We start from the raw sequence: 20,176 nt of genomic DNA on the forward strand, positions 1-20,176 counted from the left end.
CTGGTCTAAATATTTTGAAAGTGACACATGGGATACAGTCATCATCATATGTGATGTGTTCTCATGAACCACCGTAAGTCGCTAATTGTTAGTTACGGGCCAGGTTAGGGGGAGCCACTTAAAGCATATAACAGCTCTTAAAAGGAAAGGTGTGTTCTTCACCGCAGACAGCACAGAAATATCTACAATTGGAAATAAACGGCTGGAAGACAGACTCTGATATTTCAGGGTCATATTCTCAGCCTTGATCCATCTGATCACTCAGCCAACATTTTAAATCAGTGAAGAGTTACAGATTTATAAGTCTATGGATTCATTCTGCAGTACTGTAAAGTCACAGCTGAAAGATTTCAAAGCAATTAAGATATTCATTATACTCATTCAACAAGCATGTCAGAGCCTCCCAGTTTCACAGCAATTTAATACTCACAAAAGTGTTCCAATTAAAACACATCATACAAAAATCACTGGAAATAAACTCATAATGTGTTGAGTAATTCACAGCACAGACTTTTGAATCCAGTTCTGAAATACACACTTCTGAACAAAAAAATATTGACTTACATTTGTCTGATGCACAAATTTATCACAGTCACTCCTCATTGAGCGCAAGCAATCAGACCCTCAGCACATGGGAATGCCATCACACACAAGAGCCCCCTCCAAATCATTCACCAACCTGACTTGGAAATATATTGCTGTCCCTTCACTGTTACTGGATCAAAATGCTGGAACTCCCTCCCTTACAGAACCATGAAGTAACCTACGCCAAAAGGACTGCATGGTTCAAGAAAGCAGTTCACCCCCACTTTTCTGAAAGGCAACTGGACATGGGCCTAAAAGTTGGTCCAATCAATGAGCTCACATGCCATGATTAAACAAAACATAAACTCAATTCAGTGAACTGTTGCCCTCATTGATCACACAAAAAAATGAAATTGTCTATTCCCAGTCAGTGACATACAAGATAATTAAATGCAAGTTATTTTTTTCAGAAAATGTATGACCATGATTTAAATGGTAAGAATGTAGTGGGAATGTTTACCTTTATCACCATTTCAAATGTAAAAACGCCAGTGAACACATAATCCAGATATTTCAGAACCTGCAGCGAAATGTATTTTTTTTATTTTGGATTTCAGAGTATACAAGTCAGCTATCAATGCATTTTTATTGGCATCTAGTACATCAAATAATCAAATTTCAATACTGTCTTAATCATTGATCTGAGAGGTTCATGTAAGTTTCAAAGAATGCACTACCCATTATAGAATTGTTCAGAAAGGTAGAATAAAAACAAACAAAATATAACTGGGTGAAAAAAGACACAAGATTTGAATGTCAGTATCATTGATTTGCCATTAGTTCAGGATGTGAATTCAGAAAAAAAAATGAAATACCAGCACAGAGGTGAGCTGTTAAATAACAGCAAAATACAAGGGTCCTAAAATAGTTGATGTTTTGACAAATTGCACTGTAACACAAAAGCCTTTAACCCATTGCCTAATTACCACAATTAAAGGCAGAATTTGCAAATTATATAAATAATGTATTTTCACTTCACAAAAGTAAAGCCAAATGTTAAAAATGCCAGAGGTATCTTGAGGGAGGGGTACAAAGCAGATAGTCAGTCATATCTCGTCAGTTTCCCAAGACATATTAGGTTAGTGTCACCCTCATCTATAATATTCATTTTTGAAGACAAATTACAGACAAAGCAGAGAATCTAATCTAATTAAATCAGGCTTTCATTGATCCTGACTATATTTCCAGACTTCTGCAACTTCCAGTTCCCAATAATGTATTATTTTGCATCGCCTTCTTAAATTGTTTATTACTGACATAAATAATAAAGGACCTTTGATTATTTTAACAAACAAAAATCATTATTAAGTTGCAATAAAAAATGGTAAACATTTTTGCAATACCATGTTCTGTGGCTAACCACTTGCACAAATCTATGAATAAAACCATGAAAATAGAAGCATTTACTTAAAGATATTAGGAAGGAATGACCAATCTAAATCAGGAGCACAGATTTTTTTTCTTTTGGTTGTAATTACAAGAAATGAGTCTCTTTATAAAAAGCAAGGTCGTGCTATGAATTGTTTTAAACAATTATGAAGTGTTGGTTTGTTAACTCTTCCATAGAGAGAAGTCACATGATGCCAGGTTATAGTCCAACAAGTTTATTTGAAATCACAAGCTTTCAGAGCACTGCTCTTTCATCAAGTAAGTTAATTCTTTTGTGAGAAGTAAACATTCACAAGTGAATTATCAAAGATGGTCAAACCGTAAGTTCTCTTTGAACCCAGTTTACAATCCAGCAAAAGAATCAACAATTATAGCTCAAAGCAGCTAACAGTATTGAAATGTCTTTCCTTGCAGTCAACAGAAAACACTTTCAAGATCCCAGCAGGATTGGAGACACATAGTTTCACAGAGCCATTGTTTCAAATGTCCATATTTACTCTTGGAGTATTTAGACCCTTTCTTGTTCAACTGTTTCTTCAACTCCTCTTTAAAAGATATGGAGGTGCTGGTGCTGGACTGGGATGGACAAAGTCAGAAGTCACATGACACCAGGTTATAGTCCAATAGGTTTATTTGAATTTAAACTTTTGACAGGGCTCTGAATATAACCTGGTGTCATGTGACTTTTCTTTTTGAAAGTGTTAACAAACCAGCACTTTATAATTGTTTAAAACAATTCATAACACAAGCATTTTCTTTATAAAGAGACTCATTTGTTGTATCTATGACTCAGAGAAAAATATTTGTGCGCTTGATTCAGATTGGTCACTCCCATTCCTCCCCCCCCATACCTTTAAGTAAATGCTTCTGTTGTCATATTTTGCTTTTTTGATAGATTTTTTAGCCACGGAAAACATTTACTATTTTTCATTGCAATGTAATAGTTATTTTTGTTTGTTAAATTAATCAAAGGTCCTTCATTATTTCTGTCAACTTAAGAAGACTTCATAAAATAATACATTATTTGGAACTGGAAGTTGCAGAAGCCTGAAAATATAGTCAGCATCAATGAAAGCCTGATTTAGATTAGATTTTCCACTTTGGCTGTAATTTGTAATTTGAGTGCAAATTATGCTTCATATTGTGATGGCTTTCAAATTGAACTTAGTATTCAAGTCTTTGATTAGATAATATCAAACAACTGAAACTAACACGCAAATATTCTATATATCAATGCATCTGGGTAGCGGAACAAAAAGTAATTGATTCTTCTTTTCTTGCATTCAAAATATTAATTGATTATATTTAAGAATGAGACCTTGGTGTCATTTTATTAATATAGCTGGAAAAATGTTCTTTGAAAGAAATATATATTATTCAATATGAAGACTGTCACTCAACATCACACATCACTGAAAATGATTTTAAAATTTTAATGAATCAATTACTGGTATCATTGATGTCCATGAATCAATTTCTTTGTTCAAAATTGTTAGAATGTGCCTTAGTTGGCAGGAAAAAAGAGCTTAATTTAATGGACTTTCTCAAACAGCGGTAAATAGGACACATTCGTCTTAACATCGAATTGGTGGCAAGAGGATGGGTTTTGAGCATAGAATAGGTTTTCATCAAAAAGATTCTAAAAAAATGCATTCAAAATATCTTGTGGTTTGGTCAATTACAGGCACTAGATTTAGCAGAAAGTCTTGATCATTATGAGATATCATTACTAAAGAAACTTAAAGATGTAATTTGACAAGTGGAGTAACTGTCCGAGCATGTCTATCATGATAAAAGAAAAATTAACCAGCAGGGTGTATTTCTGTCTTGTATGACTCTATCCCCACTCTAAGTAGCCCATAACGTGAATGGAATTTAACACTACCCCTGTCCCCATGATGTTTTGGTGGTTGTGGTACATTTAATCAGGTAGGAGGGTGAGGGGTCAGCGATCCCACAGGCTCCCTGCCGCTCCCTCAATTAAGTCGATGGCAAGAAGGCCTAGGAACTGCCTTCTGACACCACCAAGTATTGAGATCTATTACTGGCCAACAGCCGTCCCTTCCTACCGAAACTGATCCTTCCCTCTGCCTAGTGAACATTAGCCCACAGCTCATCGCCACTCACCTAAGCCTAGCTCTATCAGTCCTCTGTGGCCTCGGGTGGCTCTAGTACCAGCAGCTATCAAGCAATGAAGTTCTGCTGGTTTCTGATTGGCTACCCAATGTTCCTTGATCTTGGGAAGGCCCACCAGTGGCTAGTTATTGCCTGATTGGCACTTAATCTGGTGGGTATAGCTGAAAAAAAGGCACCAAGTTGTCTTGCCAGCTCTACAGCTGATGGGCAACTACCTGATAGCCTCATGTACATATGACTGTTCCCTTTGATTCAAATTCAAATAATGTTCATTCATTTTGCATGGTCAAAACAAAAGGTTAATATCAAGTAAGGAACTCATGAAAATACAAATTGAGAGCACTGGAGTCACTTGTTAGTCAAGAATCAGTGCACCTCTGCCTTAAAATATTCAATGAATCTGGGCAGAATTTTCCTTTCTCAAGAGGTGTTGAGAACGGGAGATAATTGGGCAAGTTGTCTCTGGCAAGTCACTTGCACCCTTTTTGGCAACTCTGCATTTAAATGCTGAAAAGTAGGTCCATGGTTTGACTCATCAGCAAGTAAGGCCTTTTCTGATCAATGAAGGCCACTTAAGGGCCTCAAATCACCACCTTCCTGATTATCTGCCTCCCTCATGGCCATGGCAGGTGGTTAGTTTACTGACTGGGAAGCAAACACTATGCTTCCGATCCCTTGAACACCCTGTCTTCCCATGACCCCCATCCTCTGAGAAACAGATTAAAAAATCTTGCTGTCTCATCACTGGATTCTCTCCAGAAAAGTCCTCGACTGCTGGACATTTTGACCCTGAAGCTCTGACTGGAGAGCAATGTCAGGTGACTTGACATTGCCAGTGTTGAGGCATCTGATAGGTAGCATATAAGCAAGTTTCTTACTCTGTCGGCTATTAATGAGCTGATAAGTGTGTGATTCAATGTGTTATTTTGCTTGTGGATGGGGTCAGTGTATTAATCATTACCTAACACATTCACACCCACAAAAATAAGGAAAATGGCAGCAACCACCATTCTCTGATGAAGACAGGCCTAAAACATTCAATATTCTGAGAGAAAACAAGTTCTCCTCATCTTGGTCATAAACATAGTTCCTTAGTTCTAGTCTCTTCTAAAAGCAGAAAACATCCTTTCTGTCCCCTCCCTGTCAAGTCTCCTCAGGATCTTATACCTTTCAATAAGATTACCTCAATAAGATTTCATTGTTCTGAACTCCAATGGATACAAAGCCAGCCTAATCGACCTTTCCTCATAAGATAACACCTCCTTCAATCCCAGGAGACATTGAGTGAACTTTCTTTGATATGCTTCTAGTGCATTTATATCCAATCTTAAATAAGGAGATGGCAACAGTGTGCAGTTCTCTAGATGTGGTCTCACCAGCATCTTATGCAAGTGCAGCAATTCCCTGCTTTCATATTTCATTCCCTTTCCAAGAAATGACGTCATGCTGTTTTTGTTCCTAATCAATTGCTGAACAGCACACTATCCTTTTGTGATTCATGTTCCCGGACACCCTCTGTACTTCAGACTTCTGCAATGTCTCTCTTTTTAATTAAAATGTTGCTTTTCCATTCTTCCTGCCGAAGTGGACAGGTTCACATTTTCCTGCACTATACTGAACTCCATCTGTCAATTTTTGACCACTCATGTAACTTGCAGACTCTTTTAGGTCCAATTCACAACTACATTTCCTGGTTACCTGTGTTTTAAGCAAATTTAGCAACTTTAATCCCGTTGTCCAAGTCACTGAAATGAATTGTAAATAATTGAGGCCCCAGCATTTATCCATGGAGCACTCTACTCTTCTCATCTTGCCAACCCATAAATGACACATTTACGCCTATTCTCTGTTGCCTGGTGAGGAAGATTAATGAAGTAAAAACAGAAAAAGATAGAAATGCAGAGGCAGTTTCTGTTGAGAGCGAATGCTTTAGGGCTACAACCTTACATCAGAATTGTAAAAAGTTAGAAATGTAATTTTTTTGAGCAATTAAGTTGAGGAGAATGAGAAAATGGAAGGTCTCGAGTGGAGAGCTGGAGCGTTCAATGACAATAAGTATCATAGAGCAAGGCGAAAGAAGGGGAAATGGGATAAGTAAAGAAATAAAAGCTCTGTGTGAATGTGAGATAGTTGTCAACCAATAAAAAGTAAAGGAAAATTGATGTCCCAACATCAAATGTGAAATCTTTCTGAAGATTCAAGGACATATTATTGTGCACCAAACGAGTTAGACTTTATCCTGTCGATATAATGATTCAGTTGTTCTTTATTGAAGTACATTTTAAGAGCATTTGCAGCTGAACTGGGACATTTTATTAGCTGTTACAACAACTTACATTATTTCTTGGTGAGTCTGCTGTCACAGGATCCTCTGCTGCCAGGGCTATACTGCTCATTGCTATCACCATCAAGATACACATCTCGAAATATCGTAGATTGACAATGTAATGGCATGCCCTGCGAATACTAAGAAAAAGGCGTCATAACAAATATTATCACATATTGCATACAGCGCACCAAGAATTAAGAGAATGCATGGATAGCTTCATAACCAGCTATTGTAATTCTCATTGGGAATGCATACAGGTAACTGTTATTTTTACATATATAATACAAGTTGTAATTTCCTTCCCTCTTGTGCCAATATTTCATGATATAAAGTAAATTTTCACTGATTAAATCATGTTACATTTTAATTAGTCAATTTTTTCTCTTGAAGTTCATTCCACAAGCCCACTTAAAAAAAAGTTAAATTCTCACAGGAAATATCAATGAGATTAATATAAGCTACCCACCCTCCAGATAAACTGCAACTAAAATGAAGGAATTATAGTGAACCATTAAAGTAATTATTTGTATTACTTAATCAAATTAAACTTATTAGCAATTCTTGGCATAAATAGAATGTATATCTGGGCTCATTAGTGAGGGTGCACTCTTATTTGCAAATTTCTTTCAGTGATAGGTAGACCTGTTTTTTTTTGCTGGGAAGGAGACCACCTCATATAATTAATCAGCATGCTCTCTGAGACCACTTTTGATTGCCTGAAACAGTTGTGAAGGAATTTTGTGAAGATTTTGTTCTTCCAAAAGCTGTAGATTTTCATCTGTAATTCTCTGCAGGAGATTGGATAAAGAGTCTACTTATTGTGTTGCACAAGACATTATTGTTGTATGAATAATGCTGAATGTCCATTCATTTTCCACTGAATGTTCTTGGCCTGGATCTTCTAAGAAGCAATGATATTCGTTAGATTGCCACTCTGTTCTAACTTTTCCCTGAGTTGGCATTGCTCCACATTTCTTCCTGTGTCCAGCTTTCCCATAAATATTAAGTGTCTCAGTGAGTTCCATCGCAGTGGAGTGTCAGAGAGAAGACGACAGACATGCTGATCTTATGGCAAAAATATTTTGTCACAGGATGCTGGTATTGTTGGCTGGACTAGCATTAATTGCTTATTCCTGATTGCCCTTGAGAAGGTGATGGTGAGCTGCTACCTTGAACTAATGCAAGTCTGTTTGGGTGACTAAGTGTGTTGATTTGCTGAGGAGGCAGTTGAGTGAGGTGGGTAGATTTGTAATTGGGTGTTGGAAGGTAGTCAGGTCTGGTCAGATATAAATAGCAGGGTGGGGAGGGATGATCAGTTTGGGGCTTGCAGTCAGGAAGGGGTTAGATGGGAGGGGGACCAGGTGTGAGTGATGCTGGGTCATTTGTGGAGTCACCAGGAGTTAGACGAGGTTTAAATCTGTCTAATATTTCATGGACAACTATTTAGGTAAGTACATAGGAACTGTCTAACATCTCTAACTCTAGCTTTGAGGAGCAGGGAGAATTACTTATTGAAAGTTCAAACTTTAAGAGCAACTTCTTTGGAAATCAGTATGTCAAAACTTTGGTAATGTTCTGACATGTTTCTTCAACCTTAAGTACCATCTCCGACAATCTGGAGACCAAAAGATTTGGGCCCAATGTATGCACTGGGTGTGTCAGTCAAAACAAGACACACAGTCAACTTAGTTTTGATAAATGCTAAGCTAAAAACACTAATTTAAAGCTACTTTTCTGCATTACTGAGCTCTTGAAATGGTTGCTGTCTTCAGTGACTTCTAATTACCACCGTGAAGACAATTGGCAGCATGTTACATGTTACATCTCTACTGGACTATCAAGGGAGCACACCTTGATGCATTCTGTAACATAGTTCATGGTCAGTTCAAAACATTTTTACTGAAATATCCCATTACCTTCACTGAACAGTTTAACTTTCCCCTCCAAACACTTTCTACTTTCTTCCTGTAAAGCTGAAGGCATTTACCTGCTTATAGCAGCATGTTATTAGTGACAATTTTAACATAATTTCCAAAATGGTCCTCTTAATGGGAAACTGAAGTAAATAATCTTCCCCTTCCCAAATGCCAAAGAACATCGAGTCCAATTACATCACTCCAGTTATCTGCTCAACTGAAATGAAACAACTCATGAACTGGACCAGGCTGCATCTCACTGTCATAGCACTCACTCACTCTGTGCCTACCCGGGTGCTGACATCATCTCTGCCTTGCTCTGCCTCTTTTTACTTTGCCCCCTCAGCCAGAAATACTTGCCTTGCCTTTCCATTTAGCACTGGCATAAAGGCAGGAAACCCATGGTGTTTATCAGCACGTCTTTCTCGAGACAAATGAGGTTTACTCAGGGGGTATTAGCACAGCAAGCCAAGGGCAGCTTACAAGACCAGTCCAGGGGTTTAGGCAGTCATTCAACTCTTTGGGGGTGACAAGGTAAGGATGTTCTCCAAGTAAAGGGTGAGGAGCTGATGACAGATTACCTATTTGCACTCATTTTGTCCTATTGGGAGTTGCTTTCCTTCTGGAATGAGAGAAAGAGAGAGAGAGAGAGAGAGGGAGAGGTAATAAGGGAGATGAAAGTGGGTGGCACAGCTTGACTGTTGGTAAGTAGTTCAGTAGGCAGAGTAGAGGGTATGCAGAGTTAATGATGTTGTGGGTTCGGTTGGTGAGAGTGGCTGGTGAATGATGTTGCAGGCAACATTGTGAAATGCAAAGCATGAACATTGGTGAGAGGTGAGTACGATAGTAGAGATAGAGTGAGAGTTAGGTTAGCAATTTTTGAGAAGATTGGTCGCTAAGTATGTAAGCTAGCTCGCTGAGCTGGAAGGTTTGAGTGTTAGTTATCAGAGAGAAAATGATGGCACCTACGCTGGCAGAAAAGAAAAGGTCATTGACTATCTTCCCTACAGTGCTTGGCATTCCTCCATATGACTGAGCTGGCATGTTCTGGCATTGTGGCCTCCACAGCTTGTCCTGGGAAAGAGGAAATCCCATCTCTCCCTCACCCCATCCAGCAGCAGCTCCTGCCCGCAAATCAGGGAGTCGATTTCCCCCGACTGCTACGTCGGGGGGGCGGAAGTAATGTCAGAAAAGTGCTGGGCAGCACAGGACTGACAGTGCCTGTCTGGGTGCACACAGGCTTTTAAAGGTGTTTTGGGCCAGGGATTAGCGGGGTTGGGGTGGTGGCAAGGAATGCCAGTGAATTCTGGGATATTGGCTGATATCGGCAAAACGTTCTGGGAATGGCGTGTGGTAAGACAGGACTGGATTTAGACAGGACAGATTCCATTGGGCTTAGTGCGGTGAGTTTGATAAGGTACGGCAAGAAAATTGCCTCGGCCTCGTGGTGGAAATGTCTCAGAAACATCTATATGAACTCAGACTTAGGCAAAAACAAAATGTGAGATTCAGCCCATTGTTTCAAACAGGGTTTGAACAGCAGGTGACTCTATTCAGCTGGTGAGCAGCGGATACAGTAAGCCCACCACCTGCTCCATGAACTATACTGGCAGTCTGAACCATTGTAACCATTGAAATGCTGGTATTCTGCTGTGCACTTGAAGCCTTGAAGTACTGTTGCTGGGGATAGGGTAGAGAGGGAGAAAATAACATGGCTTGTCCTCTCTGCAAATCAATTCTCCTTTTTTTTGAAGAAGGTGATCTCAGTGGGAGAGGGAGATGGATAGACCCCTGTGAAAGGGAAGGTTTTTATCGACTGCTAGCAGCTGCATTAATGTCGCATGAGAAGATGCGAATATGGTCAGTACAAGGTTAGGCGATCATGAAAGTTAAATGCAATGTGACTTCATTAACAGCTTCCCAGCTGTTAGCTTCTGGAATCTTTTTCACCTTCTCACATAATCTGTGGATTAAAGGAGTGAAGCATCAGTGTGTTGAAACATCCTGATTGCTGACTTTCTGCCTTCTATCCCACACACTTTCTCATCACAGCAACTGCCTACAAAAGACACAACCACCATTGATGCAGAAATGTTCACAATCTGCGTAGCCTCACAAAATCCTAAAATAACTTGCTCGTTACTCCTGACTGGCTGCCAGTGGTGCTTAAGGTGGCTGTGCATTTGTCCAGGTTATCATTGACCTTCACTGGCACTGCTCACTGACCTTTCTTAACGTGTTGTCACAGCATTCAGATTGTAATGCGGTCATACTTGCACAGAAAGATCCAAATTTCCATCACTCATTGACAGTCACTGCCAGTTTTAAAGCAATGCTGATTTTCTGGCTTGGACTGCAATCTCAACAAGTGAGCACTCAGTGGCGTGAGTGGGCCAAGTTGCTGCACTATGATTTTGATCTCACTGTAATTCTGTCACCACCAAAGGTGAAGGCAGTGAAGAAAGATTCACCCAAAAGCACTTGTCAGAGTATTGGATTTGAAATCATGTGGTGCTTTGACTGTGCTATTAGTTTATTTTTTAAACGATGCGTACCTGATTATTTTGGAACTTCTATAATTGATGTTTCATCATGCTCTTTTAAAGATAATCATATTCTTAGAAAAAAGAAAAAAAACCCATCAAGTCCAACAGGATTCTGATTTGATTGATTTGCTGCTACCAGAGTTCTCAGCAAATATTTCAATCTCCCTCTTTGCAAAATTATATCAAGTTGTCTCATAAAACCCTTTGTGTGGCAGTAAAGCTCCTCTCAGTGATCAGTATCAGCAAAAGACTGCAGTCTGCCCAGTCACCGGTATGGGAGGGTGAACGTTTCATTTTCCTTTATTGAGATGGGACTTTAAGATCTGGAGCAAATTACTGCAGATGTTGGAATCTGCACTGAAAACAACAAATGCTGGAGATCGCAACCAGTCAGATAGCACCCATGGAGAGAGATCAGGCTAATGTGCTGAGTCTAGATGACTCTGATGAGTCATCTAGACTCAAAACATTCGCTTGCTCTCTCCCCATGGTTACTGTCTGATCCACTGTGACCTCCAGCATTTGTTGTTTTCAGTTTAAGATCTGGATGGTTTCCTTTCCTTTTGTCTCTGCTTCTTCTATTTCTGCTGTTGTTTTTTTTCAGTTCTGGTTTTTGTAACCAAGATGGCGTCAGAGAATGGTGACTTTGTACACTTTTAACTGTACTCCTGTATTGCTGTACTCGAGTACACATGACAATAAAATCTAATTCTAATTCTTTTGCTGCCTGTTTTAATGATGTTCCTGCAACCCCAATGAACTGTGGGTGAAAAATGACCACCTGACTGCCATCCGTGGAGTTAATTCCAATATGTTTAACTTGAGTTCCGAAATAGTGTTACAGTTTCAAACTCTTCCTACAATGTTTTATATTCAGATTCTAGCGTAAAGATTGAGCTCTTGCTCAGAGATAATTATCCAATTGGTAGCACTTAATGAATGGCAATTTTCAACTCCAAGTTAGCTGCTCCCATCAATCCGTAGAAAGTAATTGGTGCCATTTTCCTATATATCATTGCTGTTGTATTATTAATCTCTTCATAGTTAGCAGAAACATTTATTGATTCAGTATGTCTGCTGATATGGCAATACATGATTATATTGGCCATGGGTGCATGCAAGCTACATTATCAGCCAGATAAAAGACTCATTAGAGATTTATGCCTATTGTGTTAAAGGAACATTCAGGGAAACACACCCTTCATTATTGGCACATACAATCTAAAATTCAAGCCATTATTTTTAGGCAAATTATTTCTGCATATCTCTTGCAATGTAAAACAAGCTTATAATTTCCTAATTGTCTTGAAGAATAAGTATTTAAAGAAAGAAGAAACATAGACTTAGAAGTATCCCATTGATGTGATGAGGTGCCAAAAACTATTGGCTAGCCTGGTCATAAGCTGGAGTTACAGCAATGGTACTTACTGGTTTCTGGGGCTGAAAATGAACATGGAACTGTATGGTGGTATCTGTCTTGGCCCGTTTTTGATCAAATCATCAGCATCGATGTCTTTCTTTTCCTCCATTTTTGTGGTACTTTCCATATCAACACCTACACTATTAACTGAAAAACAGAATAAAAAAATGAGGATTATTTGATCTCCTAAAATTACGTAACCAATACGGTTTGCATCTGTTTCATGTTATGTCGATTAAATTGAACCACTGTTGTATATTGATTTTAAAATATGAATTTGCATGGATATTGAAACAGAAATTTATTCTCTAATGTATTGGCAAGCCCTGCCCAAATAAGCTATATTTAAGCATTCAGTTTTTGTTTCCCAATAAATACATTGATAAAGAATATGTGAGAATTTGCCAACCAGAGCAACATAAGAAAATGCCACAAGTTATGGGGATGTTTCCTTAGGTACACCAGTCACCAATCTCTGTAGCTAAAGGCATTGCAGTGTTAACTCCTGAATAGATATATATCAAAATAATGTCCAAAGTTTCTTTGTCTCAGCATAGTGATTGGAGACCTCTTATGCCCACTTCCTAACCATTCTGATGAAATTTAAATCATTGGATAACTCTACTCACCTGTTCAAAATTGTACAGCTAAACATCCCTGGTCTGCGCATTTTTAAGTACCATGTAAACCAAAATTAATTTCATATTTAGTTAGGTAGTTTAGATTAGAGAAAGTATGAAACTGTTATTTTATAATTGTTTACAGACGTAAAAGAGTACAGAGTACCAACTTAAAGTGACTATGGAAATTGGTAGGGTACAACCCATTGTCAAACTGAGATCTGTTTTGGTAGATTTACAGCACAGAATGGAATCTATCAGATGTTATTCGTTTAACTCTCAGGATTAAACTAGGGCCATTTCCCATTTACCTTTCCTAAATGTTAGCAAAATGTTCTTGAAATATATTATGTTTAATATTCAGAGTAGTAAACCATTTCATTTTCTATGTGATAAAAGATCATCATCATCATTTTTATTGTAATCACTTGAGTCCATTCACCACTCATGCACCAACTGATGTGAATGATTCTTCACTGTTTTGCATTGCTTTGCACATCCCTACACTGACTGGAGGGTCAAGGGTGTGGTCACTGGTTTTGATCTTGTGGCTAAACAAACATCAGCTTCAAGGAAGTTTGAGGCTAACTGCTCGGTGTACAAGTTCAGGGGCCCTCTTTTTTCACTGGCTTTTCTGATTTGTGGTCACTGGGCCGAACACATGATGGTGATGCAAAGGAAGATCTCGGCAGAGATACCAGCAGCTAACCGTGTGTTGTAGCTGCCTTTGGAGAGTTTGACGCGACACGGTATAGTCATGTTTGTCAGTCAATGAGCCTAAAAAACTCAGGAAAAAAAATCAATGAGTTGGGGTCAGCCCTCATTGTAAGATGAGAATATTAAGGCTGGGACACTGAGATAAACAGCAGTAGATTGCAAATAGTTTTGGCTTGTTATCAATAGAAGTAATTGAAGCAACACTGTCTGACAGTGCCTTCTCGTTCTGACAGCACATGTATAATGTGGCTCTGGCCTGACCCCTCCACCCCCACTATGATTGAGTGTAGTTAGTAACCATTCCCTATTTAAATTAACAACAGGAATGGCAAATGGTCAATGTCTATGCCAGCCCATACTGGTATTTTAGGGATCCAACTACATAATTTTAATGACCATTGTTGCTAAGCACCAGCTGTAGAATTGATTTTTGTGCAGTAAAATTACAAGTGAGCCATTAGTCTAAAAGTAACCTCGCCCTGTTACACTTGTATGCTTCATGGATCTGATTGCAACACATAGGAATTTGTCCAGCCAAATCCAGTTGCTAAAGAAACAAATATTAAATCATTTCTTCCCCTCTGCTGTGCAGTTTGTTGTGTCACTTACTTGGGAGTAAAGTGGTCTCCCCTGGAGGAGCAGTGATGGTGACAGGGATGTTGACAGTGATGGTGTGCTCTGTATCTCTTGTCGGTAATGTCACAAGCTTAATATTCTTCTGGTTGTCGGCATCCTCTGGTTGCTGGGAAACATGCTTCAAACCACCAATAGGTGGCAGCGATGTGGTCCCCAACATGGCCGTATCCACAGGTGTTTGACTGTCCCTGTGAAAATACGATAACGTTTAAAAAGCAAAGATCTTATTCATAATAGTCCCCAGTCACTTGGATCAACAGTAACAGCAAACTGAATCTTCTTTGTTCAGTACAAACTGTGGCAGCTGTAAGCTTTGACATGACAGCATCAGCTTAACAGGCAAGGGTCTAAAATTGACCCATGACTTTTCCTTGAAAGTCACAATATATACATATCATTCAGTTATCTGGTCATTTCCACATTCATTTTAAAAAGCAATCAAATTATCAATCAATTTCATTGATCCCTTATATGTGAGGACTTCTGCATTAAAAAGAATCAGTATGTTGCTCAGTTAATGGCTGGATGTGCAGATGAGCCCACTACTAGTAAGTGCACAGAGGATAGTGTTCAGTGGCTGTACAATTGACACTGGCACTACTGGCTTAAGAAGAGAAGGAATGGTGTTCACCCACTCACTGATTTTCTTTAGCCACAGTGTTTGTCAATAATCGCTAAATGTAATGAAGCACTGGTCAACAAAATTCTTAATGATCATGGTTTGGAATGCTTTGTAATGTCATTACAAAATAAATCATCCAATTGGATTTTAATGGGTTTTAATGACCCATCAATTCTAATACTATTGTTTTGGAGAATTCTGTTTCAGTTCTCAGCACATTTGATTTGCTACGTTTAAACAATTACCTATTTATATATTGTATTTCATGTCCATTAGCCTTTAATGACCAAATGTTCAGAACCCTCTGGTTGATTTCTGGCCTGAAGATTTTTCAGTTCTCCTGGCATTCTGATCGGTCGGATGCAGACACATGAATCTAGTTAATTTTGCAGCCAGACTAATATATGGGCTTTCTGAAGAAGGCAGTGTTATATCAGAGACGAGAGTAAACCCATCTATTGTTGGCTAATGGAGGAGAGCAGTTTCCATAAGTTACCATAGAGATGTCACATTGCATGGACTTCACAGAGCAAAAGAATAAAATATAGGGATACAGGGCACTGAGCACTAATCTGATGCACAAATTCCCCATTGTACAATATCATTCGGTTTAACACTTCCCAGGCCAGGGAGCTTAGGCAGATTTTCATGGCATTAGGAAGATTGTGCAGATCCCTTAAAACGGAGAGTGATGCTCAAATGCTGGAATCCTGCCTCTGTTTCTGAGAGATCCAGTTCTTTTTTCTGGCAGAGGCAAAAGGGGCAAGGTGTGATTCCTAAAAGACAAAACTATAGCTCGGCAGGGAGAATTGAACACAGTGTTCAATTTAAACAGGTCCCACTTTGGCTGATGCCAAGAGCTTAACCTGAAGTGTGAGAGTCACAAGCTGATGGAATAGACAGAATAAATATTTGTGAAGGGCAGGTAAGATCTGTTGAGTGTCATGATTTGAAGTTTCTTAAATTCCCCTTACCTTTCAACAGGGAGGAAAAGGTACAAATTGTCAGTTGAATTTAAAAAGGGACCTCTGCTGGACTGCTTTGTTTCACCACACATAAATATAATATTGACCTCAATAACTTTGTGAAAACTTACTTCATTTTATGATTCCGTCGTTCTCGTAGAACAGTCTCTCCTTCCTTTTCATCATTCTCTCTCTTCTCCTCCGACTCATAGGTTGAGAGGGCCTTCTGCCTGTGTCTGCGTCGCCTTTCAGCTCCCTCTGGGTGTTGACTTCTGCCGGCTGTGTCTCCCTCTCGATTTCCTGAACGCGACCCATCTTTGGCACGTGTCCGCCGTTCACCCTTTGTGCCGTTGGCTGTGCCATTTCCCTCCTTGGCTTGCTGATCTGAGCAATGCCGGTGAGACCGGTGACGCCTGTGCTCCTTCTCGGGAGGTTCGTCCACTGAGCTCTGCTGGTGGTGATGGTGCCTCCTCCCTCCTTCACGACTTCTGCTCCGATCACCTTTGCCATCCTTAGGCCTTTCCTCCTGCTCTCGTTCAGTCTCTTTACTTTGGCTCCTGTGTGAGTGCCGTGGTTCATCTTTGCTGTTGGTCCCAGATTCTCCATTGTTAATTGTGCCATCCCCCTTCTCGAGCTCGCTCGGCTTTTCCCGATGCCGATGGTGCCGTTTTGGTACCTCGCAGGTCTCCGGCTGGACCAACCTCTCGTGTTCGCTGTCTTGGCAATCATTTTGACGGACTTTAACATTGCTGTTCCGCACGTCTTTCCTGGGTTCCACAACTAGAGGCCGGTCCAAGTGGGTTTTCATATCTGGCCGGATCTGATGGGAAGAGACATACACTCTGCGCTGCTCATCGTCAAGTTCATTAAACAGAGCCTCTTGACTAGTAAGGATGTGTTGACGCCTTAGTTGTGAAGTCCTTTGTTCCCAGACGGACATTGACTTGAACGCTTTCTGTTGATCCTTGCTATAAACAACAAGTAATAAGATGTAATTTAAAGCTGCACATTCAAGAAGTATTTAGAGAAACTGTGTCCACTTTAAATCTCCTCCGGCTTGAAAAATTAACCACATACAGAATTTTAAGTGAAGGGTGAAAATAATAGAGTTTTGTTTTCGTGGAGAGTATCTCTCTGATTGAATGGAAAGTCTACCTTTTGAAATGGGGCTAGATAAAAAGTCACCTAGATGTCGTTGTTGCACTGAAACACACATTCTCCACAATCCTAACACAATCATCCTTGCCAAAAGGAAAGATCAGCACCACAAGCAAATGCCATCCATTTTCAGATGTAACAATGTGTCATTTGTTGGGTGCTATCATCAAGCAGCAGCACAGCTCCTGAGTAAATGTGAACGTGTGAATAAGACAAATTCTGATTCTGTGCTTGCATCAAAGGGAAATTTTTATGGTCGTTTTGCATATGAGGAAAACTACAAAATTTCAAAACAAGAAATGAATTGAGAATGGTAAATGTGAAACAAAGGAATGAGAACATTCCTTATATAAATCTAAGGTCTGTTGTTCTGCAGTAATGTTCAGCTTGTTAGTCTTATATTTAAATATCAGAAGCACAGAATCACACTTGACACAAGTACTGAGGGGAAATTTAAGCACACACACATATAACAATGTTCCAAATGGTACAAAGAAACACATTTACAATAAAAGCTGGATAGGAGCATTCAAATGAGATATTGAGGTGACCTCTGAGACATAGAACAATTCCACTGTGGAAAGCATATAGAAAGCTTTAGCCGCAAAGTAACTCTTTCACCATCTGAAACATAGTGGCCATGGGTAGCATCTTATTTCAAAGTTTGGGAGAAGATTTGTAGCTCGGGTGCTCGTTGTTGTGGTTCTGTTCGCCAAGCTGGGAATTTGTGTGGCAAACGTTTCGTCCCCTGTCTAGGTGACATCCTCAATGCTTGGGAGCCTCCTTGGAGGCTCCCAAGCACTGAGGATGTCACCTAGACAGGGGACGAAACATTTGCAACACAAATTCCCAGCTCGGCGAACAGAACCACAACAGCATCTTATTTCTCTAAGTGAGGGAATTATTGAACCAACAGTTTGGCATTTTTGTTGGAAATAAAAACAAAATCCTTAATTATGCTTATTTAGACATTATTTCACTGTCCTTTGCAATGCAGGAATAATTGAAATGATTAAGTTACAAACTTTTTATGAAGTTCTAAAGACAAAGCAAACTGGTTTCCTATTTTTTAAAATCAAAAACTGAAAGACCTCAATGTCTATATTTTAGCCTCCAAGGAAATTGTAATTTTCAAATGATTAAATAATGTTCAAGATTTTTTTTTGTCCATCGCATGGTCAGAATTTCTATTTGTTTTTATTCCAGAATTAAACTGTTGAGGTATCAAATAGCATAGTTCAGTGTGCAAGATTCTGATCAATATTGAGACATCGCAAATCCATACAAAATACAGATTTATTACAGCACAGAAGGAGGCCATTTGGCCCATTATATCTATACTAGCTCTCTTTATGAGCATCTTACTTGGTGCCATTCCCCTGCCTTCATCCCATAAACCCTTCACATTGTTCCTTTTCAAATAAAAAAAACAAATTCCTTTGCGAATATTTCAATTGACTTGCCTCCACCTTACACTCTCAAGCAGCACATTCCAAAATGTAACCACTCGCGCAATGACAAAGTTAAAGGTTAAAAACGCTAAACAGGAAATTTTTACCAAGTGTGCACTATTGAAACACCGGGGCTTTGAAATCATGCTCAGTCAAATGACAGGATTATGCAAACCATGCATATTTGCTACCATTACTCTACTGAAGCTCAACAGTCACTTTGGGAGCTTATAGATACCCAATAAGGTAGAAATCCTAAAATTGCTGTTAGTCAGTTTATATTCCTCGAGAGATTTTCTGAAGAGGTTCTCACAAACTGCACACTCCTTTTCCAGTATGAATTGACAAAATCTTCCTTTTTTTTTCTCCACTGTTAGTCTCACTGTAAAATTCCTTCAAAAAGGATGCATCTTGTTAAATAAAGTGTAACTGGCTTTACAATGAAGTGGAGGTGCCAGTGTTGGACTGGGGTAGACAAAGTTATAAATCACACAACACCAGGTTATAGTCCAACAGGTTCATTTGGAAGCACTAGCTTTCAGAGCGCTGCTCCTTCATCAGGTGGTTGTGAAGCAGGATCATAGGTCAGAGAATGTATAGCAAAAGATTACAGTGTCGTGCAAGTAAAATGATATACTTAACAAACCTAGATTGCTGTTAAGTCTTTCATCTTTTAGAATGGGTTACAAGTTTCGGTTCGTTAATATGTAAATCCCAGAACTTCTTTTAAGTCACATTCTCGAGATAACTTAAGATTTTATTAAAAAAAGGTGATCTCTCAGGTCAGACAATGCATTAAAGGTGTGAGATCAGAGTCTATCTGTATCCTAATCTTGAGTCAGATTGGTTCTAATTCCAAAGTGGAACTTACAAAATATTATATGGATTGACTGCCTGCATTGACTGCCCTATAGGTTGTGCATTTCTTTTGAGTAAAATAGAATGTATCTACAAATACAAATTCACCCTATAGACTTGTACGTGTGTGCGTGAGAGAGAGAATGTGGGCACAAGAGTATGTGCATGAGAATGTAAGAGCACATGAGAGCATGTGTGTTTGCATGTGTGCAAGCTTAGTAAAATGTGTGTGTGGGTGTGATGGAGTATAAGCCTGTGAGAGGGTGTTTGCGTGGGTGTGAGTGTGAGGGGTGTATGTGTGTATGTGTATATATATATATATATATATGAAAGTGAGCGTGTGTATGAAAGAAAGTCTGTGTGAGTGTGTGAGCATTTGAATGTGTGTTTGTGTGTGAGACAGTGTATAGCATAGTGGAGTCACCTTTAGTGTGACATGAATCAAAGGTCCTGGTTTGTTAACTATATCATTTTATTTGCATGACACTGTAATCCATTGCTATAAATTCTTTGTCTTATGGTCCTGCTTCACAACCACCCGAAGAAGGAGCAGTGCTCTGAAAGCTAGTGCTTCCAAACAAACCCGTTAGACTATAATGTGGTGTTGTTTGATATTTAACTTTGCTCAGAGAAGTTAATACACACCTCTGGAGCAGGTGGGACTTGAACTTGGGCATTCATGTCCAGATGTAGGGATAGTACACACTGCATCACAAGAGTCTGCTGTAAAGGTACTAAGCTCATTTCTAATCAATTTGTTCGCGATGTCATCACACACCTCAGGAGCAGGTGGGATTTGAACCCAGGCCTCCTGGTCCAGACAGTGGG

At 39.3% G+C, this 20,176-nt stretch overlaps 1 protein-coding gene across 1 annotated transcript in view; it reads right to left on the reverse strand.

The window, feature by feature from the left end:
• The window catches only part of cacna1ba (calcium channel, voltage-dependent, N type, alpha 1B subunit, a), a 600,961-nt gene that overhangs the window by 125,678 nt on the left and 455,107 nt on the right, over positions 1-20,176 (reverse strand). Inside the window, exons 21-25 of the mRNA XM_060841327.1 lie at positions 16,013-16,849; positions 14,268-14,482; positions 12,330-12,456; positions 6,447-6,576; positions 1,046-1,105 (exon numbers count right to left, since the gene is read on the reverse strand). Of these exons, the coding sequence (XP_060697310.1) occupies positions 1,046-1,105; positions 6,447-6,576; positions 12,330-12,456; positions 14,268-14,482; positions 16,013-16,849 (1,369 nt within the window). The remainder of the gene's footprint in view (positions 1-1,045; positions 1,106-6,446; positions 6,577-12,329; positions 12,457-14,267; positions 14,483-16,012; positions 16,850-20,176) is intronic.

This window comes from Hemiscyllium ocellatum, chromosome 21 (assembly GCF_020745735.1).
Source record: "Hemiscyllium ocellatum isolate sHemOce1 chromosome 21, sHemOce1.pat.X.cur, whole genome shotgun sequence".
Lineage (NCBI taxonomy): Eukaryota > Metazoa > Chordata > Chondrichthyes > Orectolobiformes > Hemiscylliidae > Hemiscyllium > Hemiscyllium ocellatum.